General features: G+C 53.9%; 1 protein-coding gene across 1 annotated transcript in view; it reads right to left on the bottom strand.

Annotated features, from left to right (window-relative positions):
* Positions 1-2,041: 2,041 nt before the first annotated feature.
* Positions 2,042-11,756, bottom strand: part of Dennd1b (DENN domain containing 1B) — a 158,170-nt gene continuing 148,455 nt past the window's right edge. Inside the window, exons 21-22 of the mRNA XM_042701274.1 lie at positions 2,227-2,292; positions 2,042-2,111 (exon numbers count right to left, since the gene is read on the bottom strand). Coding sequence (XP_042557208.1) covers positions 2,227-2,292 — 66 coding nt within the window. The 3' untranslated portion in view covers positions 2,042-2,111. The remainder of the gene's footprint in view (positions 2,112-2,226; positions 2,293-11,756) is intronic.

Raw genomic sequence — 11,756 nt, 5'->3', positions numbered from 1 at the left:
CTCTCTGGAGACCGCCGGCCCCGCGAGTCTCGCGTGTAAACAAGTCACTTCACATTCTGCGCCCGCCCTCGGTGGCGGCTCCGTACCGTGGGGGCCGCAGGAGGGCGAGCCCGCGCGTCTGCACGCGGGCCCGCCTCGAGGCCCGTCGAGGATTAAGGCAATGAGCAGGCTAACCAGGTCGCCGGTGGGCGGGGCGATTGCGCATGCGCGGGCGGCAGGTGCACACGGTGCGTACGCGCCGCGGCGGGAGCACCGAGTCCTCGGCCATCGCGGCACGGACGCGCGGACGAACCGATACCTGATTTCACAGACAGCAGGGGAGTCCGCCTGGCATTTAAACACCGCGGGCCCCGGCGCACGCGGGGTGGGGGTAACTAAGTGGGAGGGCTGCCCCCGTACCGACGGCTCCGTCCCGCTCGCGCGCGGGCCCCGGAGGGGGGGCGGCGATTCCCGGGCCCGCGCGCGGGTGGGCGGCTTAAGACTGGCTTCCGTGGGCCGCGGGCTCCGCGTGCAGGCCCGGCCCGGGCGCGGCCAGGCGGCACAGGGACACCACCTCCCGGAGCAGGCCCCCGGCCTCCGACGGCGTCGGCGCCTCCGATGGGGCCTCCGCCGGCGCCTCCGCGCCCGCCTTCTCCCAGGGCACGAAGGTGGACGGGCGTCGCCCCGGCGGGTCCTCGCCGGGCGCTTCCTGGGACTCGGGTTCGGGTCCCGGGGCCGCGGCCGGGGCGGCCGTCGGGCCGTGGGCGCTGCGCAGCCTCCGCGCCTCCTCCCGCACGGCGCACGCGCACTCGGCCAGGCCGGCCGAGGAGCCGCCCCGCCTCCGGCCCCGCGGCGCCCCGCCGCCCTCGTCGTCGTCCGGGCCCCGGCTCCAGTCCGCCGGGTCCCCCGCCGCGCCGCCGCCGCACAGCGCGGCCAGGTTGTTCTCGCTGGGGGCGTTGGATTTGTTCTGGAAGCAGAAACAACACGTGCTGTTCACCCTCTGACTCTGGTTCGAACCCCAAGCCCGACGACGGCCTCCTCCCCCTCAGCCCTGACCCCGCCCTGCCCTCCCCCCACATGGGGTCGGCCTGACCCCGCCCCCCGCCCTCCCTCCACACGGGGTCGGCCTTACCGCCCCCCCCCTCCCTCCACACGGGGTCAGCCTGACCCTGCCCTCCCTCCACACGGGGTCAGCCTTACCCCCCCCTCCCTCCACACGGGGTCAGCCTGACCCCCCCCACCAGGCTTGCTGGGCAGGAGCGGCCTTCTGATTTGCATTTCAATGTCACCTCTCCGACTCAAGCTAGGGCAGGAAAGTCATGGAAAGTTCCAGAGTGTCTTGCCACCAGCATGGTTGCCACTGCCCCTATTCTCTTCTAGGTCTGGGCCCCACTGAGCTGTGAGCGCGAGGCCTCTGCTTGCGGCCCCGCCCAGCTCCTCCCTGCCCCGCCCCTCCCAGTTCCTCCCTGCCCCGCCCCTCCAGGCCCCGCCCAGTTCCTCCCTGCCCCGCCCCTCCCGGCCCCGCCCAGCTCCTCCCTGCCCGGCCCCTCCCGGCCCCGCCCAGCTCCTCCCTGCCCCGCCCCTCCCAGCTCCTCCCTGCCCGGCCCCTCCCAGTTCCTCCCTGCCCCGCCCCGCCCCTCCAGGCCCCGCCCAGTTCCTCCCGGCCCCGCCAGGCCCCGCCCAGCTCCTCCCTGCCCCGCCCCGCCCCCGCCCCGCCTCTAAACGCCCTCCAGCCCGGAAGTAAGGGGAGCGTGGCGCGCGTCTTCGGCTGAGCCCCGCGAGCGGGAGGGTGAGGACGCTGCGGTTTCATCCTTTCCCGGGAGCGCAGCCTCGCTGCTGATGGTGCGCGGTGGCCCCGGGCGGGGACGCGCTGGGGTCCGCTCCCCCGAGGAGGGCGGGAGGAGCCGCTCACCGCGGGCTTGTAGTCGATGTCGTCCATGGATCGGAAGAAGTCCAGGCTCCGGGCGGCCGCCAGCTTGCCCTGGTCGGCGCTGTGCGTGCTCAGCGAGTCCAGGATCTCCCCGAGCAGGTCCATCTCGCCCGCCGCGCGCGGCCGCCGCTCCCCGGCCTCCCCCGACTCGTCGCTCTCGTAGAAGTAGGCCGGGGCCTCCTCGCCGTCGTCGGAGGACAGCCTGCGGGAGGCGGCCGCCGGGCTGAGCCCACCCTGGCTCCTTTCCGCCAGGGTGGCCTCGAACCCTCGGCCACGCACGCGGTCCCACCCCGGGCTGCCCGCCGCCCCGCCCGCACCTACTTGCTGGCTCGCTCCATGATGTCCTCGTCCAGCACGGCGCCGTCGGGCCTCCGCGCGCGCACCTGCGGGGTGGACAGCAGCTCTCAGTCCAAGGGACGACGGGAGAGAGACCGGCAGGGGACGCCCCGAGCACCGGCTCCCCACGGGCCAGACTCAGCAGCGCCCCCCCATTCCCTCAGCCCTCCCTGCCTTCTCCCCACGCCAGGGCTCCTCCATCCGTGGTCACTGCTCCCCTAACCAGCGGTCAGGGCTGCATCCGGGGTCACACTCCACACAGCCTCAAACCCCAGACGGCTCTCCCCTCCCCCACAGGCACCTCACCACCAGGACAACGTCGTGCTTGTCCCCCATCCCCAGGGCTGGAACCCCAGAGCCAGGGCGCGCTCCCCCTTAGCTTTGTCGCTCTAGGATGGTGCTCTGCCACTTGAGCATACACCTTCAGTTCCAGCTTGTTGCTGGTTAACAGGAGACCAGAGTCTCACAGGCTTCAAGGCCTGGGCTGGCACTGAACTGCGATCCTCTGATCTCAGCCTCCTGGGTGGCTAGGATGACAGGCGTGAGCCACAAGCGCCCGGCTGCCTTAAGCATTTTTAACAATTATACCTATCAAATTAATAAGTATTCTTTAATATCTGTTACTCAGATGTATTCCCTTTTACTACACAAATATTATTTTGGGGGTTTTTTTGGCCCCAAATCCCAACACTAAGGTTAATGCTGTCTTTGGTTGACAAGTCTCTCCGGCCTCTTTTGGAGACCAAGCACCTCTCAATGCCTGACCTCAGCTTTTCCTGCAAGCTGGCCGCTACATCTGGAGGCCTGACTTCCATTTCTCTGCTTGGTCTTTGTCTGGTCTCTTTTTTTTTTTTTTTCCAGGGCTGAGGACCGAACCCAGGGCCTTGTGCTCGCTGGGCAGGCGCCCTTCTGCTGGGCTAACCCCCCAGTCCCATCTGGTTTCTTCCTAAACAAGCTGTAGGTAGTGAGATGTTTGTCAGCTGGTCAGCTGGCACCTTGCTATCCAAGTGTGGATGCTAAGATTGATGGCTTTGGATGTGGTTGGCTGGTCTGCCAGCTATAAATTTCCTTGCCAAATTTTCACTAGATGTTCCTAGTATCTTAGGATGAGTCCTGGTTAAGTGATTATCACCTTAGGACCTGAAGAGTTGTGCTTTTCTGGAACATTACTTCTATACTTCACTAACCTTCTATAATGTCAAACTTCACCTTGTAGCTGGGCGCTGGTGGCTCACGCCTGTAATCCTAGCTACTTAGGAGGCTGAGATCTAAGGATCACAGTTCAAAGCCAGCCTTCTGGCAAAACTTCCAAACCCAAATTCAGTCTTTAGTTTCTAAAGTCAGGTCATTATTACTGCATCAGATGTGCGTAACGACCTGCATTTAACTCTTTGGAGAACACGGAAGTACACCACACCAATAGACCAGCACGGCCATTTTCAGGGTGCCTGAAGCACGGGGAAACACATTCATCAGTCCTTCAGCCTGCTGTGGGCTGGGTGCTGGGGCACCAGGAAGAGCAAGAGCAGGGCTTCCTGCACACATGGGCATTGCCCTCTAGTAAGCCAGACAGGAGTAAACAAAGCACACAAGCAGGCCTAAAAGTTGTGACCGCAATTAACGTGTGCTATGGTAGGAGTGGAAAACGTCTGAGTTGAGCTCCAAAGGGGCAAGAAGACTGTGGCGCGGGTCCGGGGAGAGGAGGCGATACTGTGCACAGCTCCAGGGATGGAGACACGGGTGACTGGTGCGTGCCCACCTTGGACAACTTAGGTGACTGCACAAGGTTCCCTGAGGAGTCTCGAATGTCCTGCAGTTCCCCTGCAGGTCACTAGGTGGCAGCACACACTAAACGGGCTCAAGGGGATCCGTCCATGTTTGGGGGCTTCTAAGGATTGTGCAGATGGAGATCCCAAGAGAAGCATGGGCGCTGAGAACTTCATAGAGGAAAGTGGGCCTGGTCTGGGTCCTGGAGAGCACCACCTAATCAAGTGCTTCCGGAGAACCTGCTCCTGTGCCCGCCCCGTGGAGGTAAAGCAGTGGCCACCTCTGTTCTGCAGTTCCTAACCTCTCTCTACTCCACAAGCTCTCACTAAGCACTGCTGCGTGCACACGATGGTCTCCTGCACTAATGTCTACTGCATGCACACAATGGTCTCTCCTGCACACGATGGTCTCATATACTAATGTCTACTGCGTGCACACGATGGTCTCATATACTAATGTCTACTGTGCACATGATGGTCTCATATACTAATGTCTACTGCGTGCACATGATGGTCTCATATACTAATGTCTACTGCATGCACACGATGGTCTCTCCTGCACTAATGTCTACTGCGTGCACACGATGGTCTCATATACTAATGTCTACTGCGTGCACACGATGGTCTCTCCTGCACTAATGTCTACTGCATGCACATGATGGTCTTCCATGCACTAATGTCTACTACGTGCACACTATGGTCTCTCCTGCACTAATGCCTACTGCGTGCACACGATGATCTTTCATGCACAGCATATACTCAATGGTCTTCCACCTACTAAACGCCCATGGCATGCACACAATGGGCCTCCTTGCTGTGAGGCATATGGAAGAAATGGAGAACATATTCCTTCCCAGACACTTAGGAATTATCCAGCCGCAACCCCAGCACTGGCCATCTGAGAGCTGCGTAGGAACAGTGCCGCTAGCAACCCTCCTGCACAAAACACTTCATAATCATATTTTCATCGTTTTTTTTTTTTTTGGCAGTCACTTGAACTCTGGGCCTGGGTGCTGTCCCTCAGCTATTCAGCTTAAGGCTAGTGCCCTGCCACTTGAGCCACAGCGCCACTTCTGGCTTTTTCTGCTTATGTGGTGCTGAGGAATCGAACCCAGGGCCTCATGCATGCAAGGCAAGCGCTCTGCCACTGAGCCACCTTCCCAGCCCTATTTTCATCACTTTTGACAAGGCATTGGAAGTGGGATGGGAGCCTGGCTGCCACAGTCCTCGATCAGAACACACACACACCTGTAAAACGAGGTTTTTCTTGCATGAAAACATAGAATGCAAGGCACGCATCTAGCCTATGTGAGCATCCTGGAAGTGAGCACACCTGAGGAGGGCTGCTGGCTACGTGGGGGATGGCGAGTTGGTGGAAAAGAAAGGCTGTCCGTGCGGACGCCAGTTAGGGGAGCGCCCGCGGGGGTCTGACCCCGGGCTAGGCACAGTCTGGCGTCGCTACCATTGCAGAGATACATCCTGCCTTTCTTTTCCTTCCAGTGGTTTCTGCCAAGCGTGTCAGACTCCGCAATGGTGAAGGCCGCCACTTCCCCGTGGTTACCAAGCAGAGGCTACCTTGTCATTCCCATTTCCATCACTAGATGGCAGTCCAAGACTAGCCAGCACCAAGGTAATCTCCCGAGGGTGGGTGAGGGCTGCTGGCCCTGCGAGGTGTGCAGCTTCCCTGGTTTAGAAGCACGGTCCTTGTGCTGTCCACACGTGGGGGCTGAGGAAGCCCGAGATCTGTGGAAAACCCTGAGTTCACAGTGCGTGGTGCGGCCCGTACAGACCGACAGACGGCGGAGAGCGGCGACGCGCACGACCAGCGCCCCTGAGACCCACGCGCAAGGACCACCCAGAAAGCGCTGTGGGCCGCGATGGCGCGCCGCGCTGCACTCCAGTCCCCGCCGCCACGGGCGCGGTGACTGCGTCCTGTGTTCGAGGAACTAGGCAAACAAACGCGCAGAGCCACGATGAGGGAGGCGGTCCAGGCCGAGCTGGCGAAGCCCGGCCGCGGCGGCCAGCGAGCAGGGCCTGGGCAGCCGCAGGTGCGCGCGCGGCGGGCGCGGGTCAGGACACGCGGGACACCGAGCGGCGCTCCGCCTGTGTCTCCCCGTCCACCCCCCCCCCCGGCTGTGTCCCCCCCACCTGTGTCCCCCCGCCTGTGTCCCCCCCGCCTGTGTCCCCCCACCTGTGTCCCCTCCGCCTGTGTCCCCCCACCTGTGTCCCCCCGCCTGTGTCCCCTCCGCCTGTGTCCCCCCACCTGTGTCCCCCCGCCTGTGTCCCCCGCCTGTGTCCCCCACCTGTGTCCCCCCGCCTGTGTCCTCCACCTGTCCCCCCTGCCTGTGTCCCCCACCTGTGTCCCCCCGCCTGTGTCCTCTGCCCGCCTGTGTCCCCCACCTGTGTCCTCCGCCTGTGTCTCCCCGCCTGTGTCCCCCCACCTGTGTCCGCCTGTGTCCCCCCCACCTGTGTCCCCTCCGCCTGTGTCCCCTCTGCCCTCCTGTGTCCCCTCTGCCCTCCTGTGTCCCCTCTGCCCTCCTGTGTCCCCTCTGCCCACGTTACGCCGCCAATGACCCCAATGGCAGCTTGTGTTCAACGACATTAGGTGGAGATCCGTCCTCTTACTTTACTAAACATGTCCTTGTATTCGATTTTTCAAAAATGAGGGAAGGGCAGAACCAACCTCCTTTATAGAACGCCTCTGACTGAGCAGGCATTAGGAAATTTAGTTTGGTAAAATGCATTATCAGAATCAACCCAGAGACACAGTCTCTTCAAATTCATGTCTCTGTATAAAGCTCCATCCAACAGCGCCGGGCTCTTCAGGCCTCGGGCGGGGCCAGTGGACATGGGGCCTGTCGCATGGTCAGGGAGGGAGAGCAGGCCATGGACTCCCAGCTCTCCGTATTCACCTGTCAGGATAGCTGCAAGCTCCAACATTCTATTCTTTTCTTCTTTTGTGCTGGTGCTGGGGCTTGAACCCAGAGCCCTGCATGCCTGCTGGCCTTTTCATTCAAGAGTGGAGCTCTCCCACCTGACCACTGCTCCAGCTTTTTGGTGGTTATTTGGAGATAAAAAATCTCAGGAAGTTTTATGCCTAGGCTGGCTTTGAACTTCAATACTCAGATCTCAGCCTCCCTCGTAGTCATGATTATAGGTGTGACTCCCCCGCCCCCCGCCCCCCACACCTAGCTCAAGCTTCTACCCCCCGGTCCTAGGGCTGGTTTATTGGAGAGAAGAATCTCAGAGTCTCTCCTACCCAGGCTGGCTTTGAACTGTGATCCTCAGATCTCTGCCTGAGTAGCTAGGATTACAGGCGTGAGTTACTGGCACTGGGCCAAGCTTCATATTTTTTAAGCCAACTTTTAAGGGCTGCTCATATGCTAAGTGACTTTGTTAACTGTAAATAATTAAAATACATTGTTCTGTTACTTTTTCTGATCTTTAATATTTGGAAAATGCCAATTTTACCAATGATCTTCAATGACTTTTCAGGGCTGAGAGATAATTAATGTAAATGCCAGAACTTTTCTACGATTATTAAGTGTTATTCCCAAAGCAAATAAATAAATAAATCAGCAACACGGGGATAAATGGCAATCTATATGTAGTTATACTTTTTTTTTGACAGTGTTTCAATACCTCAACATTTAAAAAGGTTTCTTACTACATGACAAGGTCATTGTATTTTCTGGAAAATGGTTTCCTACATTAAGTAAGGTGAAGCTGACTTTTCTAACAAGGATACATAAAAATTACCATTAATTTACAAGACCATATGATTTCTGATCACATTTATAAACTGTGTTTTCAAAATGTATATGACTAAGGATGAAAAGTATCTGATTAGGAAAATAAGTGTAGCTGGATTTTATTTCCCACATTAACCATAGCAATACAGCTACTGTAATACGTGTGTATACATACAACCAGACACATAAGTAACTGATCTTAAAGTGTGTGTGTGTGCAAAAGCTCAGGGACAGCTCCCAAGCCCTGAGTTCAAGCCTAATGACCAACAAAAAAAAAAGTGTGTATGTGTGTGAGTAAATGTAGTAAAAATCTTGCTACTAAAATAATATTTTGGTCTCAGAATCAAAACATACTAGTTTTTTAGAGCACTTATTATAAATGTCAAAAACACACAGAAAGGCACAAAGGGAACCGACTGCTGTGAGCAGCGGCATTATATTCCAGTTCTAGAAAAGCCATAAAGAACTTTTGGGAAAGCCTGCGACACAGCAGCCTTATTTTGTAATTGGCTCGGGGCAGAGGCTACCAGAGGATATTTATGTATTATTCTAGTGTTTTATGTTACCTATTAGGAAAATAACAATGTGGAGTAGGCCTAAATCCAACTCAAATTATAATAAGATGCTCTTATGCTCTTCTACTTATATATCTATTGACATTTCTGGCAATTTCTCAGGGGACACGCAGCAGCAGGGTTTTGTAACCCATATATATATATATATATATATATTTTTTTAAGACCGGCTTTTCCTTTCATCAACACTAACATTGATCTCTGACAAACTGTAAAAGCAGCTCTATACACAAAACCAGAGTAGTGGGGGGAAGGGGGGGCGGTCATCACTTCTTTATCCTAAGATGCTTAAAAGAAAGCAAGAATTTGTGTACCCAAAAAAGGTGGTGGGTACTTTTGAAATAGAGACCTGTTGTTGGTTTAAATAGCAATGAAAGCCCTTAAAAAGTTACATAGAACAGAAAACAGGAAACAGAATCGGAAAAACATTAGCTATATGATTCCATATAAAGTTACAATTGAAATACTTACTAGGTTTACTAAATGGGCAATTTTAGTACTTTGTTTTTCTTTCCTGATTTTGTAACAAATAATATGGTCATTTATAGGAACAAATTTGAAGAGTAAAATCATAACATTAAACTGTGTTGATTTTAAAATATTTCAAACATATGTGACGCATCATTATATTAGTAATGTTCCACTTCATCCTTTTAGTGATCTAGGTATTGTTAAGCAGAGGTAAACATTTGAAAAATGAGGTTCTAGTTAGGGAAAGGTCTGGTTTTGAGTTAGTTCTCTGATTCACTGAGTGATGCTCTCCAATAATTTTATGACGAGGTAAACATCTCCAGGTGTCCTCTATTGTGTTCTACAGGATTACTCCACAAGCTTCATGCTCTACTGAGAGAAGCACATGACTTCCACTAGAGGGCAGCCTTGTGGTCTAGCACTCATTTTCTTGTTTTTGTTTTGAAACAGGTCGAACCATAATCAAACTTGACATGTTGGAAACTAATATTACCTCAACAAAGAAACAACAGAGAAAACAAGTTTCTTTCTAATTAACAATACGACACATATATTTTCCAATGTGGACTCAAGCGATCCATTGTTAAAAACTGTTGACATTACCTGGAGCCAGTTGGTCATGCCTCTAACTGTAGCTACTCAGGAGCCTGAGATCTGAGAATCGAGATTCAAAGCCAGTCCAGGCAGGGAAATCCATGAGACTCTTATCTCTAGTTAATCACCCCCAAAAAAACCAGAAGTGGAGCTGTGGCTCAAGTGGTAGAGCACTAACCGTGAGCAAAAGAAACTCAGGGACAGTGCGTAGGTCCAGAGTTCAAGCTCCAGGACCAGCACACACACACACACACACACACACACACAAGAGATAACTTTTCTTTTTACCTGTTGTATGTGACCATGTTAAGAGAGTTGTCTACAGGTTTAATAGTTCTCGGTCATATTAATGTTCATTGTGACTATGAGTCACCTCTCTGTTTGTAAACACCATACATTTGGTTAAACACCAGATTTTGGCCCTGACTCTGAATCTATTCATCAAAAGGCACGTTACACATGAAAGCAGCCTTCCACTCTATTTCCTTGAGCTGTTTTTACATAACTGACTGAGTAGGTGTAAGTGTAAGCAAGTTGTTGCTCGCCCCAGACATGAAGTAGTTAAAGTGACCCGTGTGCCAGGGCTTCCATAGGGCTTAGCAACCAGAAGCAGCAGCCCTTGGCTTCCACTCGATTTCCTGGCGGTGATTTCTGCCTTGCTTGGGGCCATCCATCTGTTAGCATTGACTTGTAATGGAGATAAGCTCTCACGCTTGCTCACTAGCGGGGAGAGTGTGTGAGTGTGAGTGTGTACATGTGATGCCAGCACACAGACACGCGCACACCAGAACTGCTGGGCTACGCCAGGAGTGGCCCGTGCTATTTAAAATGGTACTTTATCATTCCGTTTGTACAAACTTGGCCTATTATTTAAGGGAGTTTCTTATTCTTAGGAAATCCTAATACATTTTTAAGCATGATTTCAGGTGGCAGACCTAATGGTCTAAATATTGTTCACAAAGTCTTTGGTGCTCCGGTTTAAACAAAACTGACGAAAGAAGGCAAGTGTACAGGAGGATTGAAACCCGGCCGTGCGAGACCAGCGCAGCATTCTCCCCGGACGCGGAGGGCCCCGATTTCAGTAAGAGCAGAGCCGGGCCCATCCCTGGGGTCCTGTTCGGCGGGGCTGCTGCTGGAGCTGTCGCCTCCCACAAAGGGGGCAGGGCCGGGCTTTACAAATGTGAGGCCTAATTGGGGATTCTCATGGCTGCACCCTTGACATTTATTTAAGCCTCATCAACGAGACAGAAAATAACCGGACTAATTAGCAGCCTGGCACACAGATTACTGTTTCTTGGGGGTGGACTGCCTAGCCACGGTCTATCCCAAAGATAAGCGAAGTGAGGGAGCCCAGGAGACGAGGTTTAGGTCCTTGTCCTTTCCTATCACACCAGATCACAACACCATATATACAACTAAGAGCTGGCTGTACACACACACACACACACACACACACGTGTGCGCACGTTTTTACTTTATGATACATGCAGCTCAGGTGATCACAATCCAATTGTCATATTGTGAAAAACAAGGCAACATAAAATCTTTAATAAATCTCTCTAGCAATGTAATATTCTCTGGGCAGCTGAGGTGTACTTCTGAAACAGAGCTGAGTAGAGACTTGGGAGGGGCTGAGTCAAATCCCTATTCTCTATCCACAATAACACAACAGCCACATGATCTTGCAACCTTCTAAGCAAGGGATTTCTCAGCAGAGAAAGGCATGAGAAGCATGGCTTCTCAAATCACAGACCAAGCTGAGCGTCAATTATGCCTACTCAGAATGAAGAAGGAAAGTTTCAGGCTCCTCCCAGCTGCCTCGGGAAGGAGACGCCGCTTAAAGACGTTGGACCGTAGGTGCCAAGAGAAGAAATTCAGACCCTGCCACCTCGACAAAAGACCTGGCGCTCAACATAGCCATGTGCCCATGAACGGCTACAGTTCCTAGCACCTACGGCATGGGAGACATTTTATATCCGTGTTGTAAATGACAACAGCGACCTAGGAAAATGACATGTATTGTTGGCACCATTTTACCAACGTTGAAAATAAAACTAAGGGCTACTTTATTTCTCTCAAGGCAAAAATGCTAGCGCCATCTTCCACGTTGAGTTCTGTCTAGCCTTGAAGGTCACACCCTTGTCTTCCCGCTGCCCTCCATCCAAAGCAGCCTGCCAACCTCAACACAGAGTAAGGAAAAGCACTGAATGTTCTAGAACCACTCTAGCAGCTTCTGAACGCATACTTTGCACTTTCTTCTATCTAGAACTCTGCACACATAGCTTAACCTCTCTATTCCTCCTTCAACATCTGGACTGCAGGGCTTTCACACTGAATCATGCAGTTAATTCTC

Source organism: Dipodomys spectabilis, unplaced genomic scaffold (genome assembly GCF_019054845.1).
Source record: "Dipodomys spectabilis isolate Male_0828 unplaced genomic scaffold, ASM1905484v1 ptg000288l, whole genome shotgun sequence".
In the NCBI taxonomy this organism is placed as follows: domain Eukaryota; kingdom Metazoa; phylum Chordata; class Mammalia; order Rodentia; family Heteromyidae; genus Dipodomys; species Dipodomys spectabilis.
The sequence above is the reverse complement of the archived record's forward strand: the minus strand, read 5'-3'. Positions and strand labels throughout refer to the sequence as shown.